The sequence below is a fragment of the Solanum dulcamara genome, chromosome 10, assembly GCF_947179165.1.
Source record: "Solanum dulcamara chromosome 10, daSolDulc1.2, whole genome shotgun sequence".
Classification (NCBI taxonomy): domain Eukaryota; kingdom Viridiplantae; phylum Streptophyta; class Magnoliopsida; order Solanales; family Solanaceae; genus Solanum; species Solanum dulcamara.
In genome coordinates this window covers 51,263,759-51,283,107 of record NC_077246.1, presented here as the reverse complement: position 1 = coordinate 51,283,107, position 19,349 = coordinate 51,263,759, and the positions used below count along the sequence as shown (strand labels likewise).

Below are 19,349 nucleotides of genomic sequence, written 5' to 3'. Positions count from 1 at the left end.
GGACTACAGAAAACTCAACAAATGGACCTTGAAAGACCATTTCCTAATGGCTTTCATGGACTAGATGCTAGATAGGCTAGTAGGTAGAGGTTGGTATTGCTTCCTAGATGGATACTCCAGATACAATTAGATCTTTATAGTGCTAAAGGATCAAAAGAAAACCACCTTTACATGTCCATATGACACATTTGCTTTAAAGCATATCCCTTTTGGACTATGTAATATGCCCTCCACATTCTAGAGATATATGATGTCAATCTTCTCAGATATAGTGGAGGATAGTCTAGAGATATTTATGGATGAATTTTCTATAATAGGTGATACTTTTGATGACTGTTTGTTCAATCTTAATAGGGCATTACAAAGAAGTGAAAAGGCCAAACTAGTTCGTAACGGGGAAAAGTATCATGGTCAAAAAAGGTATTATGTTAGGCCACAAGATTTCTAAAAAAGCCCTAGAGTTAGATAAAGTAACGATAGAGGTTATTGAAAAGCTACCCCCTCTTATCTCTGTGAAGGGTATTTGCAGTTTCTTGGGACATGCAGGTTTCTATAGGCGATTCATCAAGGACTTCTTTAAAATTGCACATCCATTGTGTAAGTTGTTGGAGAAGGAGGTGAAGTTCTATTTTGATGAGGCATGTATGAAAGCATTTCGGTGCTTGAAAGGGAAACTGATTTCAGCTCCAGTGATTATTGATCCAAATTAGTCTGAACCAATCGAGATCATGTACGATGCTAGTGGAGTAGCTTTGGGGCTTGTGCTAAGACAAAAGTGCAACAAGATCTTTCACCCCATATAATATACAAGCAAGGCAATAAATGCAGCCCAGAAGAACTACACTGTCACTGAGCAGGAGTTGCTAGTAGTTGTTTATGCGTTTGAGAAATTCAGAGCATACCTTCGGGGTATAAAACTGATAGTGCACACTGACCATGCAACTTTGAGGTACTTAATGGAAAAGAAAGACACAAAGCCAAGGTTGATTAGATGGGTTATCTTGCTATAGGAATTTGACTTTGAAGTCAAGGACAAAAAGGGTTGTGAAAATTAGGTAGCAGACCATAAGGTTAGAAGCTGGAAAAAAAGATAGGGATGAGCTTGAGATTGATGATTCATTCCAGATGAGTAAGTATTAGTCGCTACTCTTGACCTCATTCCTTAGTATGTTGACTTTGCTAACTATATGGTTAGTGATATGATACCCAAAGACCTGATGTTCCAGTAAAGTAAGAAGTTCCTACATGATATGAACATGTATTTCTGAGATGAGCCTTATTTATATTGAATGTATGCTGACAATCTAATTAGGTGGTGTATGCCAAAAGCTAAGATGCTGAGTATTCTTGAGATATGTCACTCTTCTCCAGTGGATGGACATCATAGTGGAGCCTGAATAGCTCAAAAGGTACTTCAATATGGATATTAGTGGCCCACCTTCTATAAATATATATATGATCTAGCGAAGAGTTGGACAAATGCCAAAGGCAAGGTGTTATATCAAGGTGCCAAGATTTATCTCTGATTCCAATCTTGGAGGTTAAGCTTTTTGATGTCTGGGGTATCAATTTCATGGGACCATTCGTGAGCTCATATGGGATGAAGTATATTCTAGTTGCAGTCGACTATGTCTCCAAGTGGGTTGAAATAGTTGCCTTAGAAGACATTGAGAGTAAGAGTATAGATGGTTTTCTAAAAAAGAATATATTTTCTAGGTTTGGCACTCCGAGAGCAATTATCAGAGATGGAGGGTCCCAGTTTTGTAACAAGATCTTTTGGACTCTTTTGGCCAAATACGGTGTAAAGTAGCACAAGGTAGCTACTCCATATCATCCTCAATCGAGTGGGAAAGTTGATGTGTCCAATAAAGAAATAAAGGAGATCTTGGCTAAGTCGGTGACTGCAAACAAAACTAACTGGTCAAGGAAGCTTGATGATGCACTATGGGCATATCGGGTAGCTTTCAAAATACCTATTAGTATATCACCATATCAGTTAGTGTTAGGAAAGGCATACCATTTGCCTGTAGAGTTATAGCACAAGGCCTTATGGGCACTAAAGAAGCTGAATCTGAGTTAGAGCGAAGCTGTAAATATGAGGGTAGAATAGATAAATGAGATGGATGAGTTCCTCCTGAGAGCATATGAGACAACACTTTGTACAAAGAATGAATGAAGCTCTATCATGATTGGCGTATAGAGAAGTGAGAATTTTTTCCTGGTGACTTAGTGTTGTTGTTCAACTCTAGACTGAGATTGTTTTCGAGTAATTTGAAGTCCAAATGGTCTGGCCTCTTCACTATAGCACAAATGCTCCAGCATGGTGCAATTGAGATCGAAGCGCAAGATGGGCACATGTTCAAGATAAATGGGCAGAGGGTGAAGTTATACTCGGGATCTAATGAAGAAGTAAAGACAGTTGAGGAGCTCCATCTTGATAAAGTCTGAGTAATCAACGAACCTGTGTTGTGCCGCGACGATACATCAAGCACTTTATGAGAGGCAACCCATTGGGAAGCTTGATGAAGTCTAAGTAGTCAAGTAACCTGTGTCATGCTGCAATGTTAAATCAAGCACTTCTTGGGAGGCAACTCAAGGATTGTACTAGTAATAGATAGGTTATATTTTGTTTTTGATATTTTTATAGTGTCACGGTATTTTCTGTGAGTGCAGAGATGCAAATAAGGAGAAAACACTTAAAAGTTGGCCAAGGAACTCCAACACGAGCACCTATATGAACTGAATAGGGCACCACGACCCGTGGTGAGTAGGCGTGATGGACACAGTATAAATATGATTCAGGTTCACTTTGGGTTTACATCCATCATGGGACTGATTCATCAAAATGACAATCAGCGAATCTTGCCGTAAATAAATCTCCAGTCATAGGTTCCAGATATTTTATAATAGAAGGAGATTCATACCCAATATATATTCCCAACCTTCTTTGGGGACCCATCTTTGTGCGGTGCGGTGGAGCAATTGGGACATATACCGCACACCCAAATATTCTAAGATGGGATATATTTGGCTCCCTTCCAAACGCCAACTGTAATGGGAAAAATTCATGATAATTTGTTGGCCTTATGCGCACAAGTGCTGCTGCATGCAAAATAGCATGCCCCATACTGAAATAGGAAGTTTTGTCCTCATTAGCAATGGTCTAGCTATCAATTGGAGGCGTTTAATCAATGATTCTGCTAGATCATTTTGAGTATGAACATGAGCGACCGGATGCTCAACTTTTATTCCAACCGACATACAATAATCATTAAATGATTGAGATGTGAATTCACCAGCATTATCAAGACGAATTGTCTTTATTGCATAATCTGGAAATTGTGCTCTTAACCTTATAATTTGAGCTAACAATCTCACAAAAGCCATGTTGCGAGTTGATAATAAGCACACATGTGACCATCTTGTAGATGCATCTATCAAGACCATATAATATTTAAATGGTCCACATGAAGGGTGAATTGGCCCACATATATCACTCTGTATACGTTCCAGAAACGCAGGGGATTCAATCCCAACCTTAGTTGCTGATGGTTTGATAATCAGTTTTCCTTGGGAACAAGCAACACAAGAGAATTCCTTAGATTGAAGAATTTTTTGATTCTTCAAAGTGTGTCCATGTGAATTCTCAATAATTCTGCGCATCATATTATAATCGGGATGGCCCAACCGGTCATGCCAAATGATAAAATCATTAGAATCAGTAAACCTTTTGTTTACAATGGCATGTGACTCAACAGTACCAATATTTGTATGGTACAACCCAGAAGAAAATGCAGGTAATTTTTCGTGCACAATTTTCTTCTCCATATTTATTGTAGTAATATAAAGGTATTCAACCTTTCCTTCATTTGCAGTCTCAATATGATAGCCATTTTGGCGAATAACCTTGAAACTTAACAAGTTTCTTTGAGACTTACTACAATATAATGCATTATCAATTACCAATATCGTTCCTCCAGGTAGTAATAAGGCTGCTTTTCCAGAGCCTTCAATTAATTTTGTACTACCAGATATTGTATTGACATAGGCCTTTTTCATAATCAAATGACAAAAATATTTCTTTTCTTTTAATATCGTATGAGTTGTGGCACTATCCAAAATGCACATATCTCCATTATTCATCTTGAATCCAATTGAAGACTGATAAATTTATTTATCTTCATAAAATAAAAATGCATTGTAAGAAATAAAATAAGTAATAATTTTGCTAGAAAAACATAAGTCCCTTTTTTTTAAAATTAAATTATGGTAATTTAGAATTTAAAAAATCATATGATTCAATTATGATGAATGTTACAATAATTTAGTTTATGGAATTATATACTTATTAACCTTAAATAAATATTATACATAAGTATTAAAAACAAATATAAAATATTATAAAACATTAATATAATATTATTCATCATGTATAGATAATTTGTTTATTGACAAAAATAATACAATCATTATATATTATTAATGTCTAAAACATTAACAAGAATAAACAGTTAGTATAATGACATTAAATAAGGCGAATATTATTTTTAGTAACAATATGATATTAAGATTAAATAATAGCACACTAATAGTAAGTAATTACAACATTGTAAAATAGCACAATGTAATAAACAATATACAATTATCATAAAAATGTGACCTTGATTATTTTTATTTTTTTCAAATACATAAACGTAAAAACACAATAATTCGAAGTACATGATAACATATTAAAAAGCATGAAATTAAACATCAATTAAGATCCTTAAAAAAATCTTCAACCTCCAAATGAGTAATATCATTGAGGTCATTAAAATCATCATCCCTTAAGGCCAAATTTGTTTCAATATTATCATTATTCAAAGGCCTTGCCTCAACATTATTTTCGAACGTCAAGTGTGACTCTATCCGAGCATTAGAAGAAGAGGCACCACCTCTATTTGCCTTTCTTTTAAAAGAATTTTGATAAAGTCTTACAAAATGCTCAAGCGTCCGACATTCATTTTTCCAGTGGCCTTTCATTCCACAATGATGACAGTTACTTTTTGAAGGGTCATTTTAAGAACTGATATTGTTCTCCCTTTTATGTTGACCACCACCACGACGATTATTATATCGTCCTCTGCCATTGCCACGCCCACGCACATTATTGTGACCTTGATATTTATTATGTCTTCTTTCAGACTGGCCATGTGCTTTTACCATATTTGCCTCTGGTAACGGAGCAGTTCCAGTGGGACGGGCTTCATGATTTTTCATTAAAAGGGCATTATGTTGTTCAGCCATCAAAAGGCATGATATCAATTCAGAGTATTTTTTAAAACCCTTTTCACGGTATTGCTGCTGTAATATTACATTAGAGACATGAAAAGTAGTTAGTGTCTTTTCTAATATGTCCTCATCATTTATATTTTCCCCATATAATTTTAATTGAGAAGTTATTCTAAATACAACAGAATTATACTCAATTACGGTTTTAAAATCTTGAAACCGTAAGTGCATCCACTCATAACGAGCCCTTGGCAATACCGTTGCCCTGAGGTGGTCATACCTCCCTTTTAAGTCTTTCCACAATTCAAGTGGATCTTTCAATGTCAAGTATTCCATTTTTAGGCTTTCATCTAGATGATGACGAAGGAAAATCATAGCCTTTGCTTTATCCTGACTTGATGCTGTATTTCCTTCAATTATAGCATCACCAAGACCCTTAGCGGTAAGGTGAATTTCAGCATCAAGTACCCATGACAAATAATTTTTGCCAGAAATATCAAGTGCCACAAATTCCAATTTTGACAAGTTTGACATGATGAAAATTAATTTGAAAGTAACAAAGATAACTTAAAAATTAAATTTCTTTAGTAGATATACCTGATATAGAAGTTAATTTTCTAAAAAATTAGAGCTTCATGCTGATAACGTGTTATAAATTAACTAACTTAACAATTTTATAAAGGAGGAAGAGTAAGAAAATATAGAGAGAGTAGTAGAAATTTTTCTTTCTGTGTGTATATTTCACTGCCAAAAACATAGGCTATTTATAGACAGGAAAAGTTAGAAAGGAAGAAAAAAATAGTGGGCAAATTGCCCACTTAAGTGGGCCCCACACAACACTTGCAAGTGGACATCCAATTCATTGTCCATCTTGCTTTTTAACAATTGAGCCATTGTTGATAGTTTTGGCTAGGAAATACAATCAAGACAATATAATATGCCAGAAGTAGGTCTTTGATATTCCTTTTTTTTTTGGCAGAAGTCATAAACGGCCCCCTAAACTTGCACGTTTTTTTCGCTTAGACACCTTAACTAGGATTAGTGCCTATTGATGTGACAAAAAATGTGTTCTTCACTTTATATGGATGCGTGAAGATATCCCAAATGATAATTTTCCTTTTTTTTCCTTGAAAAAGTACACTTATTTTTACTTTATTGACATTTAACACTAATAAATGACAAAAAAATTATTTATTTGTTAAAATAATAATTTCTTAAGAAAAACTTAAAAGGAAAATCAGCCCCCATTCCCACTCCCACCCCCACCCCATCCCACTGGTGTGTCTTCTTCACATCTTTCTTTTATTTTTTATTATTTTCTCTTCTGCGTTTTTTCTTCTTCTCTTTTTTTTTTAATCTTCTTGTTATTTTTGACGTAAAAGTACCTTACTTTGTCCCTTTTTCAAAAAAATAAATAGAGACTACCATTTACATCTCCTTTACCGGAAAAAATGGAAGTCATTTACATCTTTTCTACCAGAGAAAATAGAGACCATCATTCGCGCCTTCTTCACCGAAACAAATGGAGACCACTATTCAAATTTTATATTTTCTCTCTTCTTCTTCACCTCTCCCTACACACACCCCACACACCCCGCCCCCAACCCACACCCCTTCTTCCCCCCACAAAACGAGCAGAACAGATTTAAAAAAAAATAAGCAAATTCAAAATAAAAAGAAGAAGAAGAAGAAAGAACATATTTAAGAAAAAAACACTATCAATCTAAAATGGAAATAAGAAAGAAGACATAAAGAGAAATAGAAATAGTGAGTTATATATAGTATATGTTAAAACCTTCATTTTTCTAAATGAAGATTAACAATGATGGACAAGAGGTGACTTTTGAGGGGAAAGAGAAGAAAGAGAGAGGTTTGAGGTGGGTTGAAGTGGGGTGGGGGTTGAGGTAAGTGGATTTTTTCTTTTTTTCTTTCCGTTGATATTTTCTTTTTAGATTTAGACTTTTTTATATTCAAATTATTTTTAGGGAAAATTACACTTAATAGACCAATTGCGAAATTATTTATCAAAATTGGACCCAACTCAAACTATTTATCCTTAATAGACTCATGACCCAAACTATTTACCCTCCTACCCCACTTTTTTCCTTTTAATTTCGTGTATAACGTCATGCTGATGTTAGCATTACTGATCCTCTTTGATACCATCAGAATATAATATATACTCTGATGGTATCAAACAATTTCTTCTTGATACCATCAGAGCATAATATACTCTGATGGTATCAAGCAGTTTTGCTGAAGCACTATCTCTTCCTTCTTGATACCATCGGAGTATATATATATTCTTATGGTATTAAACGTATATTTATGCCAGTACCCCTTCCCTTGTTTCTCTTTGATACTATCAAAGTATATTATACTTTAACGATATCAAATAATTTATCAAGCAGTCTCTTCTTAATACCATCAGAGTATAATATACTGTGATGGTATTAAGAAAGAAGAGACGGTGCTTCAGCAAAACTGTTTAATACCATCAGAGTATATTATATACTCTCATGGTACAAATGTGTGAAATAGTTAAAAATTAGGGTATGAAAGTAATGGGGTATTCAATGGTAATAGTTTCCTTTTTTAGGGTATAACAATAATTATCTCTTATTTTTATAATTATTTTAAATTAAAATGACACGTGTCTTCAATTGATTTGTAATTACCCATTAGGTCATTTCGACAACTAGAGCTTTTTATTTAATAAAAGACTCATTCCATAAAATTTTAATAGGTACTTTGGACTAATTGATAACTATGGTTATTTAATTGAGGGATAACTTTAGATATTTAATTTAATTGGTGAGCTAAATTTATAATTTATTTAATATCCTATACAACTTATCTCATAGTATTAAAATAAGTTAGGGGTATTTGTCACTTTTAATATCTAAGAATTTTAGAAGAAAAAGAAAAGGGTTTGAACGAAGCTTGGGCGACGAACGAAGTCCTCCAGGTAACGGCTTAATTCTTTTTGTTGGTTCTGCATATTCGTTACTAGGTTAGGTTGTATATATATTAGTAATCATTGGATAATTATTAATGGTATATGTTGGATGATTTTGAAAATTAGAATTGGTTTCTGCCAACGTGGTCATATAGTTGATAGGGTAAGTTATTTTATGTAGTGGCTAATTAGAAAAATGATTGGGTCAGTGATTTGGGAAATTAGTGGTGATGTGATCATTGCATAATGATTATATGTTATGACTTGGGTTACGTTCTACAGTTGTTCTCACCTGCACATTAGTTTCAGTTAGTTTTGTTTTAATTCATTCTTATAATTATCACATTATAAATCAAGGTTTGATATATTGATATAAGTAATTAAATATTAGATGTATTGTATTATATTAATACCATCAAATTTATGATATTGAAGGAATTGAGGCTTAATCCTAAGTTTGAGATGTAAGAATTTGATTATAGATTTGGATGAGTTATTGAATCTAGTGTTATGACCCACCACTTGATCTTGAATAAGGAGGAAGAACCTAGAGTCTTGGAAAGGTTTATAGAAGATTCTAGATTCTTGTAGAATATGGTAGAGAAGTCTTGAAAGACATAGAGTTCTCTAGAATTCTCTAGAGTGTGTAGAAAATTTTAAAGTTGGGACTTATTTGTAAATATGAAAGGACTTGTATAGCAATTTTTATTTACACTTAAGGCCTTGGGAGTAGTATAAATAAAGGGGACATTCATTTGTAACAATCCATCCAGAAATCAAGCATTCTTCCAAGTAATATAAAACTTTCTTCATAAAAGTTCTCTTGTCTTTCTTACAATCTAGCGTTCTCTTAACGATCTAGTCTCAAAGGCTTACTTGGGCTTGCAAGATTGTGAAAAGATTCGTGAGTAAGTTGTCAAGTGCCGCACGGAGGTCTTAGTTGAAGTCTAAGTCCATGACACTAGGCTAGATATATAGTAATATGGGTGTCTACAAACTCGTGTACTTATAAAAATTATATATTTGATAGATTGGCAACGTTCTGAGGCATCGAAAAAAGGGAAATCACCAGTGAATTAGCTTGCTTGACTTTGGTTCTTCGATTGAGGTAGGTTATGGTTTATTCTATATCATAGATAGACTCTTAATAGCGATTGATAGTCATTGATTAATGTGTGAAGTTTACTATGCATTTGATTATTGTGGTTTGGATGGTTGATATGTTGTTGTGATTGGTCTGAAATCCTAAGATCGTGAAAACCATAATCTTAAACTTGCCCTATCAAAAGTGATGCCTTAAATAAAGAAAGCTTGATGAAATATTATTAATGAAGCGAAATATGATAATAAAGAATGATAAATTAATTATATTTGGATCAGGTGTCATATTTTGACATGGTATATTGGGATCGAATGTCACATTTCAGCATGGTATATTTGGATCGGGTATCATGTTCTGGTACGGTAGATTGGATTAGGTGTCACGTTCTGACATGATATATTTAAATTGGGTGTCACATTCCGATACTGTATTATTAGATCAGGTGTCATATTCCGGCATGGTAATATTAAAGGAAAACAACTTTAAATGACTTAATGCTACCCAATCTCTAATAACTCATTTCCCAAAAGAGCATGATATGGAGGTGTGAGTCCTCATGTGTGATCTTGATATTATTGACTGGTTATGTAATTATTCATTGTTTTGTCACCTGATCTTGATCTTGTTGGTTGACACATGTTAAGTGCTATAGTTGATTTCCCGCTATTACTTTATGCATATTGATTTCTATTTTGAGTCGGCCGATGATACCTACTCAGTATATATTGTCCTATACTGACCCCTACTTGTATTTTTCTTTGTTTTATTTTGTGGAGTGCAGCGAGTGTTCCATCGACTTAGACTCAACTTCAGATCTAGCCAGTGTCCAGCACATCAGGTTCTAGGGTGAGCTGTTCATTCTAGCTCGTGTTAGATTCTCTCGGGCATGGCATGATGCCTTTAATTTTTGGACACATTATGTTATTTATTTATTTTGATGTTTGATATTTCAAGACTTAGTATTTTAGAATTGGATGTCCTTGAAGTGATGACTTTCAATTTTTGGGAAAACGTATGTAATACACCCTAGTGGATTGGAGTTTCTTACTTCCGTAAGTTGGGCTTTTGCATTATTATCGTATTTCATAAGTTGAACAGCTAATATAAGTTGGGGTTGTATTATTGGTTCTCCCACCTAGAAGGTTAAGCGTGGGTGCCATTCATGCCTCATTTTGGGTCGTGACAAACTTGGTATCAGAGCCGTAGGTTCGATGATCTCATCACACAACAACAAGTCTAGTAGGGTTTTGCGAAATAGTACGGGGACGCCTTTACTTTTTTTCGAGAGGCTACAGGACTTTAGAAATAATCCATTCCTTCTTTCTTTCGTGTTATTACTTGAATCCAATTAGTATCTAGGTGATACAAATTGGTATCTGACCTTCTTCACTTTATTTTCACAGATGGTTACAACTAGAGAAACAACAACACCTGAGCCAGCCGTTAGGGCTGTAGCCAGAGGAGGAGGAGCAACGAGAGGTCGTGGTATAGGTCGTAGGAGAAAGCCCACCAAGGGATAGGGCCAGGCAGCTGGGCCAGCCAGGGAAAGAGCAGCGACCCCTCCACCGGCTGATGAGGTAGCTAGAGAGGATGTTGAGGTGGAGGATGAACAGGTTCATAAGAGAGAAGTACCACCCTAGCCTACTCCAGAGATGATCCACCAAGTTCTCACTTATCTCAGTGGGTTATCTGATCAGGGAAAAGCTCCCCCAGCACCTCATATTCCAAGAGTACAACATGCATCTATTGTGGCTCCCCTTATGACTGCGCCCTCGGGAACATGCATGTTTCCTCGATTGATTACAGGTCCGGTAATGACTAGTGACCAGCATGATCTCTTTATTAAGTTCTTGAAGCTGAAACTCCCAATCTTCAGGGGTACTGAATTTGAGGATGCTTATGATTTTCTTGTTGATTGTCATGAGCTGCTTTATAAGATGGATATAGTAGAGCGATTTGGTGTTGAGTTTGTGACATACCAGTTTCAGAGAGATGTCAAAAAGTGGTGGCGATCTCATGTTGAGTGTCGACCAGTAGAGGCACCATCTATGACTTGGGTAATTTTTTTTGACTGTTTCATGGAGAAGTATATTCCCCGGATCTTGAGGGACAGAAGGAGAGATGAATTCTTGAATATAGAGCAAGGGAGGATGTCCGTTGCCACATATGAGGCCAAATTTTATTCCTTAGCCAGGTATGCTATTCATCGTTGCTTTAGTCCAGAAGAGCGGATTCGTCGCTTTGTGAAAGGATTGAGGTCAGATTTACGGATTCCAACTTTACAGGTGGCTGCTTCAGCAAATTATTTTCAGGAAGTGGTTGATTTTGTGATAAAGGTGGAGGGGGTGAAGCCAGATCACTTCGCTAAAGAGACAACGTTCAAAAAGTTTCGTAAGGGAGGTGAGTTTAGTGGCTCTTACACCAGAGGACAACGTTCTGGAGATTATTCAACTAGTCTTATTTAGTCTTCATTGCAGGTTTCAGATGGAAGTCCGTTAAAGACTAGTCAGCTCTTTTCTAATTTCGGGGGTTATCTTCAGTCTTCTTCGTCTTCACAAAGACCCACTATTGACCCTAAGACTTGTTACGGATGTGGTGAGCCTGGACATATCATAAAATATTGTCTAAGGCAGAGTCAGGTTTGGCATGATTAGGGTTATAGAGCCCAGTAGCTAGAGGTGGAGGCGACGGCTATGGTAGGGGTCGTCATTCTAGAGGATGTGGTGGCCAAGGTCGTGGTGGTCGCCAGTCCAGCCAAATTGGCGGGCAAGTTGGAACTACTGGAGTACAGCCTGGCAAGGGAAATGGCCAGACGAGCGACATAGCCCATTGTTATGCTTTTCCCGAAAGGTCAGAGGCAGAGGCATCCGATGCTGTTATCACATGTACTCTTCTGGTCTGTGATAGCTTGGCTTTCGTATTGTTTGATCCTGGATCCACATTTTATTATATATCTTCCGCATTTGCTGATGGACTCGATTTTTATTGTGACTTACTTGACATGCCTATTCGTGTTTCTATTCCTGTTGGTGAGTCTGTGCTAGTTGAGAAAGTGTATAGGTCTTGCCTTGTGATTTTTGTGAAGAGCAAAACTTATGTAGATTTGATTATTCTGGAGATGGTTGACTTTGATGTAATCTTGGGTATGACTTGGCTCTCTCCAAATTTTGCTATCTTAGATTGCAATGCTAAGACTGTGAAATTAGCCAAGCCTGGAATGGATCAGTTGATGTGGGAGGGTGACTATCTTTCCGCCCCAGTTCGGATTATCTCTTTTCTTCGTGTTAAGAGGTTGGTGAGTAAGGGCTGTTTAGCCTTCCTAGCACATCTCAGGGATGATAGTTCTAAAGTGCCATCGATTGAATCTATTTCGATAGTGTGTGAGTTTATGGATGTTTTCCCCGCCGACTTACCTGGTATGCAACCTAATAGGGATATTGATTTTTGTATCGACTTGAAGCCTAAAAATAATAGAAAAAATTATGGTTAAAAATGAAGAAGTCCTAAAAATATGATAAAAGAAAAATATATCCTAAATGATTTTAGGATAATTAATAATTAAGGAGTCCTAAAATAATGGTAAGAGAAAACAATATTTTAAAATTTAAGGAATCCTAAAATATATGATAAGAGAAAAATATATGTTAAGAGTTCCAAAGTTTTTTCTCATCAACATCAATATGTATGATTTTTTTATTTTTAAATTATTTGTTATTAGAAAAGATCTAAAAAAAATAGTGAAACAATGCTATTTTTTATATTCTATCATTTTTATTTTTCAATTATTCTTTTTTAAAAAACATTATTCTTCATTAGTAATATGTGACACTATTATTTATGGAAGTCAAATTGGATGAAAGAGTTAACTCTGAGTTAAATGTACCAATTTATATGTATTACGTATAATTTAAAGACTTTTGGTAAATGACTTTCAGTTTTCTTGAATCACAACTTTAGGTTATCATCTTTTGCTTTATTATAATCATTTATGTTATTGTTAATTTGTTACAATTAGTTGTCTTGTATTATTTTGCTCATATATAATTGGATTCATTTTTTCTTTGATTATTGTTTATACTGTATTTTCGTATATCAATAACATTATTTTGAGTTTTGATATCAATGAAACATTTTTTGTTCACTGCATTTAAATTTTGCTTTTTAATTGTTAGTGTGATGGTAAGTTATCATATTTCTTTTTAAGTAAACTTTTTATTTTTAAAATTTACGTTATTTGTTTAAAATTTTTTACTTAATAATATAATGTACACCTAATAATTTTGTTATTAATTAACGCGATACACACGTGCAAAATATATACACTTAACTAGTACTATATTAAAAGTATAAAGGTCCTTAAAAAGTTGATTGGATTTTTATCCTTCATTAAATTTTTTTATAATAGACAAAATTTTTACTTACTATAATTTATTATTTAATTATCTTTATAATATTGACTACTAAAATATATGAAAAGAATCATGATAAAATAAATGTATTTTCTCATAACTTGATTTGAATGAAAAAACATAATTACATAAAAGGAGGAAAATTTAAAATTGAACATAGAGACAAAATTAAGAAAAATAATTTCTCAAAATTTGACTTGAACAGGAGAAAGGAGTGCATAAAAGGAACAAAATTAAAAGCTGAACATGTAAAACAAAATAAAGATTTTTTTTTCAAAGTTTGGTTTGAATGAAAAAAAAAAACAGAAGTAAATAAAAGGAAAATAAAAACTAAAAGCCCAACATAAGGAAGAGTTAATTCCCTTAATGGTCACTCAAATTTTGATAATTGTCTTCAAATATCACCTTTATTTTATTTAACAAAAATATCACTCAATTATTATTATTTTATTTTAAAAAATTGATAATACTTAATATTTCAAAAGCCGTCTTCTCTTCTAATTAGCATGCCATGTAATTAAAGCCTCTTTTTTTCCTCTTTCATAATAGACTTATTAGATCATTGAGCTCTGATAAATGCATCTCCCTCACAGACTTGATCTGTGTTACAAATTTTCATTAGGTCAATTTTGCAAATGTCAAGACTCCATTCCCATGAGGATATGTGATAATTAGATCAACTATATGTGAAACAACAATGCTAAATTCCAATCAAAATTCTGAATAAATCCTCAGATTTTATTCGGAATCTCACAAAAATAAATCAAATATGTGGGCTAACTATAAAACACGTTTCAGACCTATACTTATTTGAGATTGAATTGATCGAAAATTGACCGTATTGAAATCATGCTTTACTGAGTGAGATCAAAGAAACTAACAGATTGATCACTAAGTAGATGCAAATAAATACAAATTTTGACATGACTAACAGATCATTTCAATTACTTTATGTTTCCTCTTTAGTCGATCGTCACATATCCACGAGGAGTTCATATCTCTATCGAATGATTCTCTCTTTTTTTGGTTAATCTTTGCCAACAATGTCTCCACCTTTTTTGAATGAGTCTCAATTTTCTCTAAATGGTTCCTCAACCATGCCTAACCTTTCCTCAACATGCGCTCAAAGACCAATATGAGTTGTGGTGCAGTGGTGAGACTGTTTCACCCTTAACTAGAGGTCTTGGGTTCGAATCCTGAATATAGAAAAAATCATGTTGAGAGCACCACCTCCGAATGGGCCCTACAGTGCGCAATCCAGATTGAGTAGAAGCTCCACGGACTCCGAACACCGGATGAAAAACCAAAAAAAAAACATGCGCTCAAAGGCGTATCCAAAAAGTTCCAGAAAAAGAGTGCACCATACTATTGTTAGGGTTAATGCTATAAAATTTTGCCAAAACAATGACTTGACGAGTAATCTGTAATTAATATTATTATCACACACAAAAAAACAACTTATAATTGCTCTTGATGAAATTTATATTTGATAACAATTAAAATAGCATCATTATTTAAGGAAACACACTTTACGAGTCAAATAAATAAATTGAAGAAAACCTAAAAAGACAGACCACAAAAATATTGTGAAAAAGTGCAACTTTTGTTTGTAGAAGCGTTGCTAAAGATTCAGAAAGAGAAAAAATTGGAGATGGATATTTCAAATTTTTGCTAGGGTTCCCACATAAAATATAAGTAATTTAAAAGATTCAGTACTTTTTACATAATCTAAGGATGCATGGGTTCACAAGTACTTTACATAATCTAGGGAGGGGTGCATGAGTTTGCGAGTACTTTACATAACCCCTTCATGCGCTAAACGCTCATCACGTTTAGTACTAGAACTCAATCCATCAAAACTACAACCCAATCTATCAATACCAGAAGTACCAAAACCATTCCATCCATGACACAGTCCATCATAACTACCATCTAATCAATCAAACTCAGAAGTCTATCAAACTCCAACTCCGAAGCAATATCTAGCCCATCAGAATCCATGGTAGGCGGCTGATGTGCATATGTATTTTGTGCCTGCATAGAATATAACGTGCAAGACATAATTAGTAACTTACGAGTAAATTGCAAGAGATCATTAACTTTACACACAAAAAATCTTAGAACAAAACCAAAGAGATCAACAACGTCAACTAACCATGTAATTCAACAAGTGAGATATGGAGAAGGTAGGATGTACACAAACCTTACCTTTACCTTTGCCGGGTAGATAGGTTGTTTTCGATACGACCCTCGGCACATAAGAAATGTAACCAACGTAGGAAAGCAAGAAAAAAAGAGAGAAACAAAGTAGCAATGTAACAAACAAGTGTAGCAACAAATATTAATCCACATTGGAGAAAAAGAAACTACGCAATACCTAAATCATACTATTAGAAGTACGACAAAACTCAACTACCTACTAACCTTACCTTCCTATTTAAACACATGAGATCTTAGAACAAAGCATATGTAACATGAAAGATCATTCATAACTTAAGAGATATATACTGGGAGAATAATCACAAGTCCCGAAGTTATCAACCCCCCAAAAAAGGAACGAACAAAAAACCTCTACTTAATTTCAGATTACATGCATAACAAGGTTTGATACAAACAATTACTGAAAATGTAGATGCATGTAACACAAGCAGGAAATCAACTTCAATAGGGTGAGTTTGATTGGCTACCATAGGTACAGGAAGTTGCTGTGCTTGGCTGTTAACTTGGGATTGCATGCTGTGGGATCCTACGGAAATGAATCAAAAAGAAACCAGTCAAGCTGCTTTCAAATAACTAACGAACATCATAACATTAGAAGAAAATACAAACAAGCAGCAAAAGTAAACACATATTTTGTAGTTTAAAATACAAGAAACAGAAGTCATTAGTTTGTGAAAACTGATTCGAAAATACAGAAGAGAACTTTGACTAAGTTACTTATTAGACAAATAAACAACAGTACGTAGTACTGTAAATGATAAGCTTTTCTTCTGTCCCTTATTTTGGATAGCTAATAAGAAAAGAATAGTCAGAAAGTAGAGAAAGAGCAGGGCTAGGATTCTGACCTAGAGCACAAACAATACTTATTAGGGGTAGTCACCTAACTTATTATAGATCACCCAAAGATTAGCACAATGGTTCAAGCATCTAAAATTTCCTGTACACTTAGTAGCTACAAAGAGCAAACTTTTCAACAGCAGAATGAAGTAATTAAATTTATACAAAACGTCCTGTCGGACAAGATTTGCTTATTTGAAATACAGCACATGAGATTTCATTGTTCACCTGGACCAAGGGCATTCTGACCACTACTTGCAGGATTTGGCTGAATAGAATTGGTTATAGGATTTTGAGATTTTGTCTCCATCGTCAGCATCTTTAAAGATATCTTCCGAAGATAGTCTTGCTGCAATATTAGATAAATATAAGTTAAAATACAGACAACATAGGGTTGGCAAACGGGGGTTAGGCTATGCGGGGCGGGTTCTAACATTTTTTCATAAAACTGATGCAGTGCGGGGGTTGTGGAACTATGCAGCAGGTTTAAACAACAACATACCCAGTATAACCCCACAAGTGGGTCTGGCCCTCGGATGAAGTAAAGCATCTCAAAGAAGCGGTTTAAGCAAATTGCATCATTCATGTTGAAGAATCCACATCAGATAAAAAAGGGATGGGTGGTTTCCTCGTATGGGCTTGGAGAACAAATTGCATCAAGAGTCCCACATCGGATGAAAAAGGCAGGGGTGGTCTACTTATATGGTCTTGGACAATCCACCCCGTATGAACTAGCTTTACAATTCAAACAAATAGAAACAAGTTTAGACTACACACCTGACTTGTAGCAGCAGAATAAATTTTTTCTTCAAACCTCACATCAATTTTCCTAAGCTCCAGTACTCCTTCTTGCCCATAGATAGGAAGATGCCTCTTTAAGGTCTCCATTCTATACAACCATATGAACAAAAGATCAACACAAACTCTAGATAAGAGCACATTATAGATAGCTCTGGGATCGCACTTTCTAGTATAAATACTAAGCAGTTATCGTCTTCACAGGTACCATGGGACCAATGCACGAAGAATCAGTCCCGACTCTATGACTCACCATCCAAGGAATTAATTCATAATTCAGACCAGGAGTTAGGAAATGAATCATCTAGTGGGTCTGAGGTACAAGTTCCAACTAATATCTCTCTCACGCGCTCTGTTTTAGTTTCTTTTGGTTTTGCGACTTGTTCTTGTTTTTAATTTTTTAGAGATTTTGGATTTGGAATGTTGAATTTTTGAATTTTAGGGTTTTATCAGTTTGCTAAAGAAACCCCATTTAGTAAAGAAGTATTGATTAATCAGTCTGATACATGTTTTTTCAGTTTCTTTCTGTTTTGTGGAACTCATTTTTTTCAGGTGAATTTTGGGGGATTTTTATTACTGATATTTCCAGTTTGGTAGTCAGTCAAGGGGTTAACATATGCGTACACTGACCCCGCTCGTGGGATTACACTAGGTATGTTGTTGTTGTTGGGTGTGGGAGAGTGTGTGTGTGTGTGTGGGGGGGGGGGGGCGATGCCGTGGTGGTAATCAGTCAAGGAACTAGTTCAAGTGGGAAGACCTAGTTTTACTAACTGTGCTTTATGTTTTGTTTTAGATATGTCGAAACGGAAAGTGGTTGTTCGAGATAACTACTGATATTTGTTTAGAGGAAACAAGGTTTAGTCTTTTGTAGCAAGGCGTAATGTTGAATTAGCTTTAATATATTTAAGAAGCATTTATCTATATTGTGCTCTTATCAAGACTTTGTTTTAGATATGTCGAAATTACAGGTTGTTGCTGGAGCTAATTGGATTATAACTACTGATATTTGTTTAGAGGATACAAGATTTAGTCTTTTGTAGCAGGGCGTGATGTCGAATTATTTTTAATATATTTGAGAAGTATCTATCTAGAATGTGTTCTTTTTTACAAATTTCCTATCAATTCTACAATTTGATCTATATCCATTATACATAATTGTTTACACAAAAAAAGTAAAGATGCTAAACAATTCCATTTTACTTTGTGAATGGAATTGGATCTATCTTCAAAACATCTTCCATTCCTTTCTCTCCACACAGACTACCATATACATGATGGTATCAACTTCCACCATCTCTATTGAGTCTTGCTTCCCCCTTTTCTGTTCCAACAACTGAATAGACGATCTGTATTGCACTTCACGGACCTTGGTATATGCCCGTTGTCTCCATAGTAGAGATTCATCTAAGTGTAGGATCAGGAAAGGCATCATGGACCGTAAACTTCTTCACAGTCCGTGGTCCAAACACTTAGAAATATTTTGGGAAATTACCTAAAACCTCATCATTGGAAGTCTTCAAGAAACCCTTCATGACCCGTGAAGGTCTACCGTGCAAAAAACCTTAGAAAATAAATCTAAAGAATCTAAAAAATCTCAAAAATGTGTTCTATTTTTGAATTAGCTTGCGATCATCCTATGATGGATTGAGCGATGTCATTTCTTAAGGGACATTGCTACGCTTGTATAATTTCTAGGAAGTCTAAACTCTCATACAATCAATGCCTAAAATCAAATATAATCCTCAATTAAGGT

General features: G+C 34.8%; 1 protein-coding gene across 2 annotated transcripts; it reads right to left on the bottom strand.

Moving 5' to 3' along the window:
- Positions 1-15,386: 15,386 nt before the first annotated feature.
- LOC129871592 (mediator of RNA polymerase II transcription subunit 15a-like) lies at positions 15,387-17,716 on the bottom strand. Of its 2 annotated transcripts, none has more exons than XM_055946547.1 (4): positions 17,576-17,716; positions 17,027-17,147; positions 16,429-16,487; positions 15,387-15,775 (listed from the first exon to the last, which is right to left on the bottom strand). In XM_055946547.1, exons 1-4 carry the CDS (start codon positions 17,684-17,686, stop codon positions 15,674-15,676), a joined length of 393 nt encoding a protein of 130 aa, XP_055802522.1. In that variant the 5' UTR covers positions 17,687-17,716; the 3' UTR covers positions 15,387-15,673. The 2 variants fall into 2 exon arrangements, with proteins under 2 accessions (XP_055802522.1, XP_055802523.1); XM_055946548.1 differs by lacking the exon at positions 17,576-17,716 and adding an exon at positions 17,301-17,569.
- Between the last annotated feature and the right edge of the window lie 1,633 nt (positions 17,717-19,349).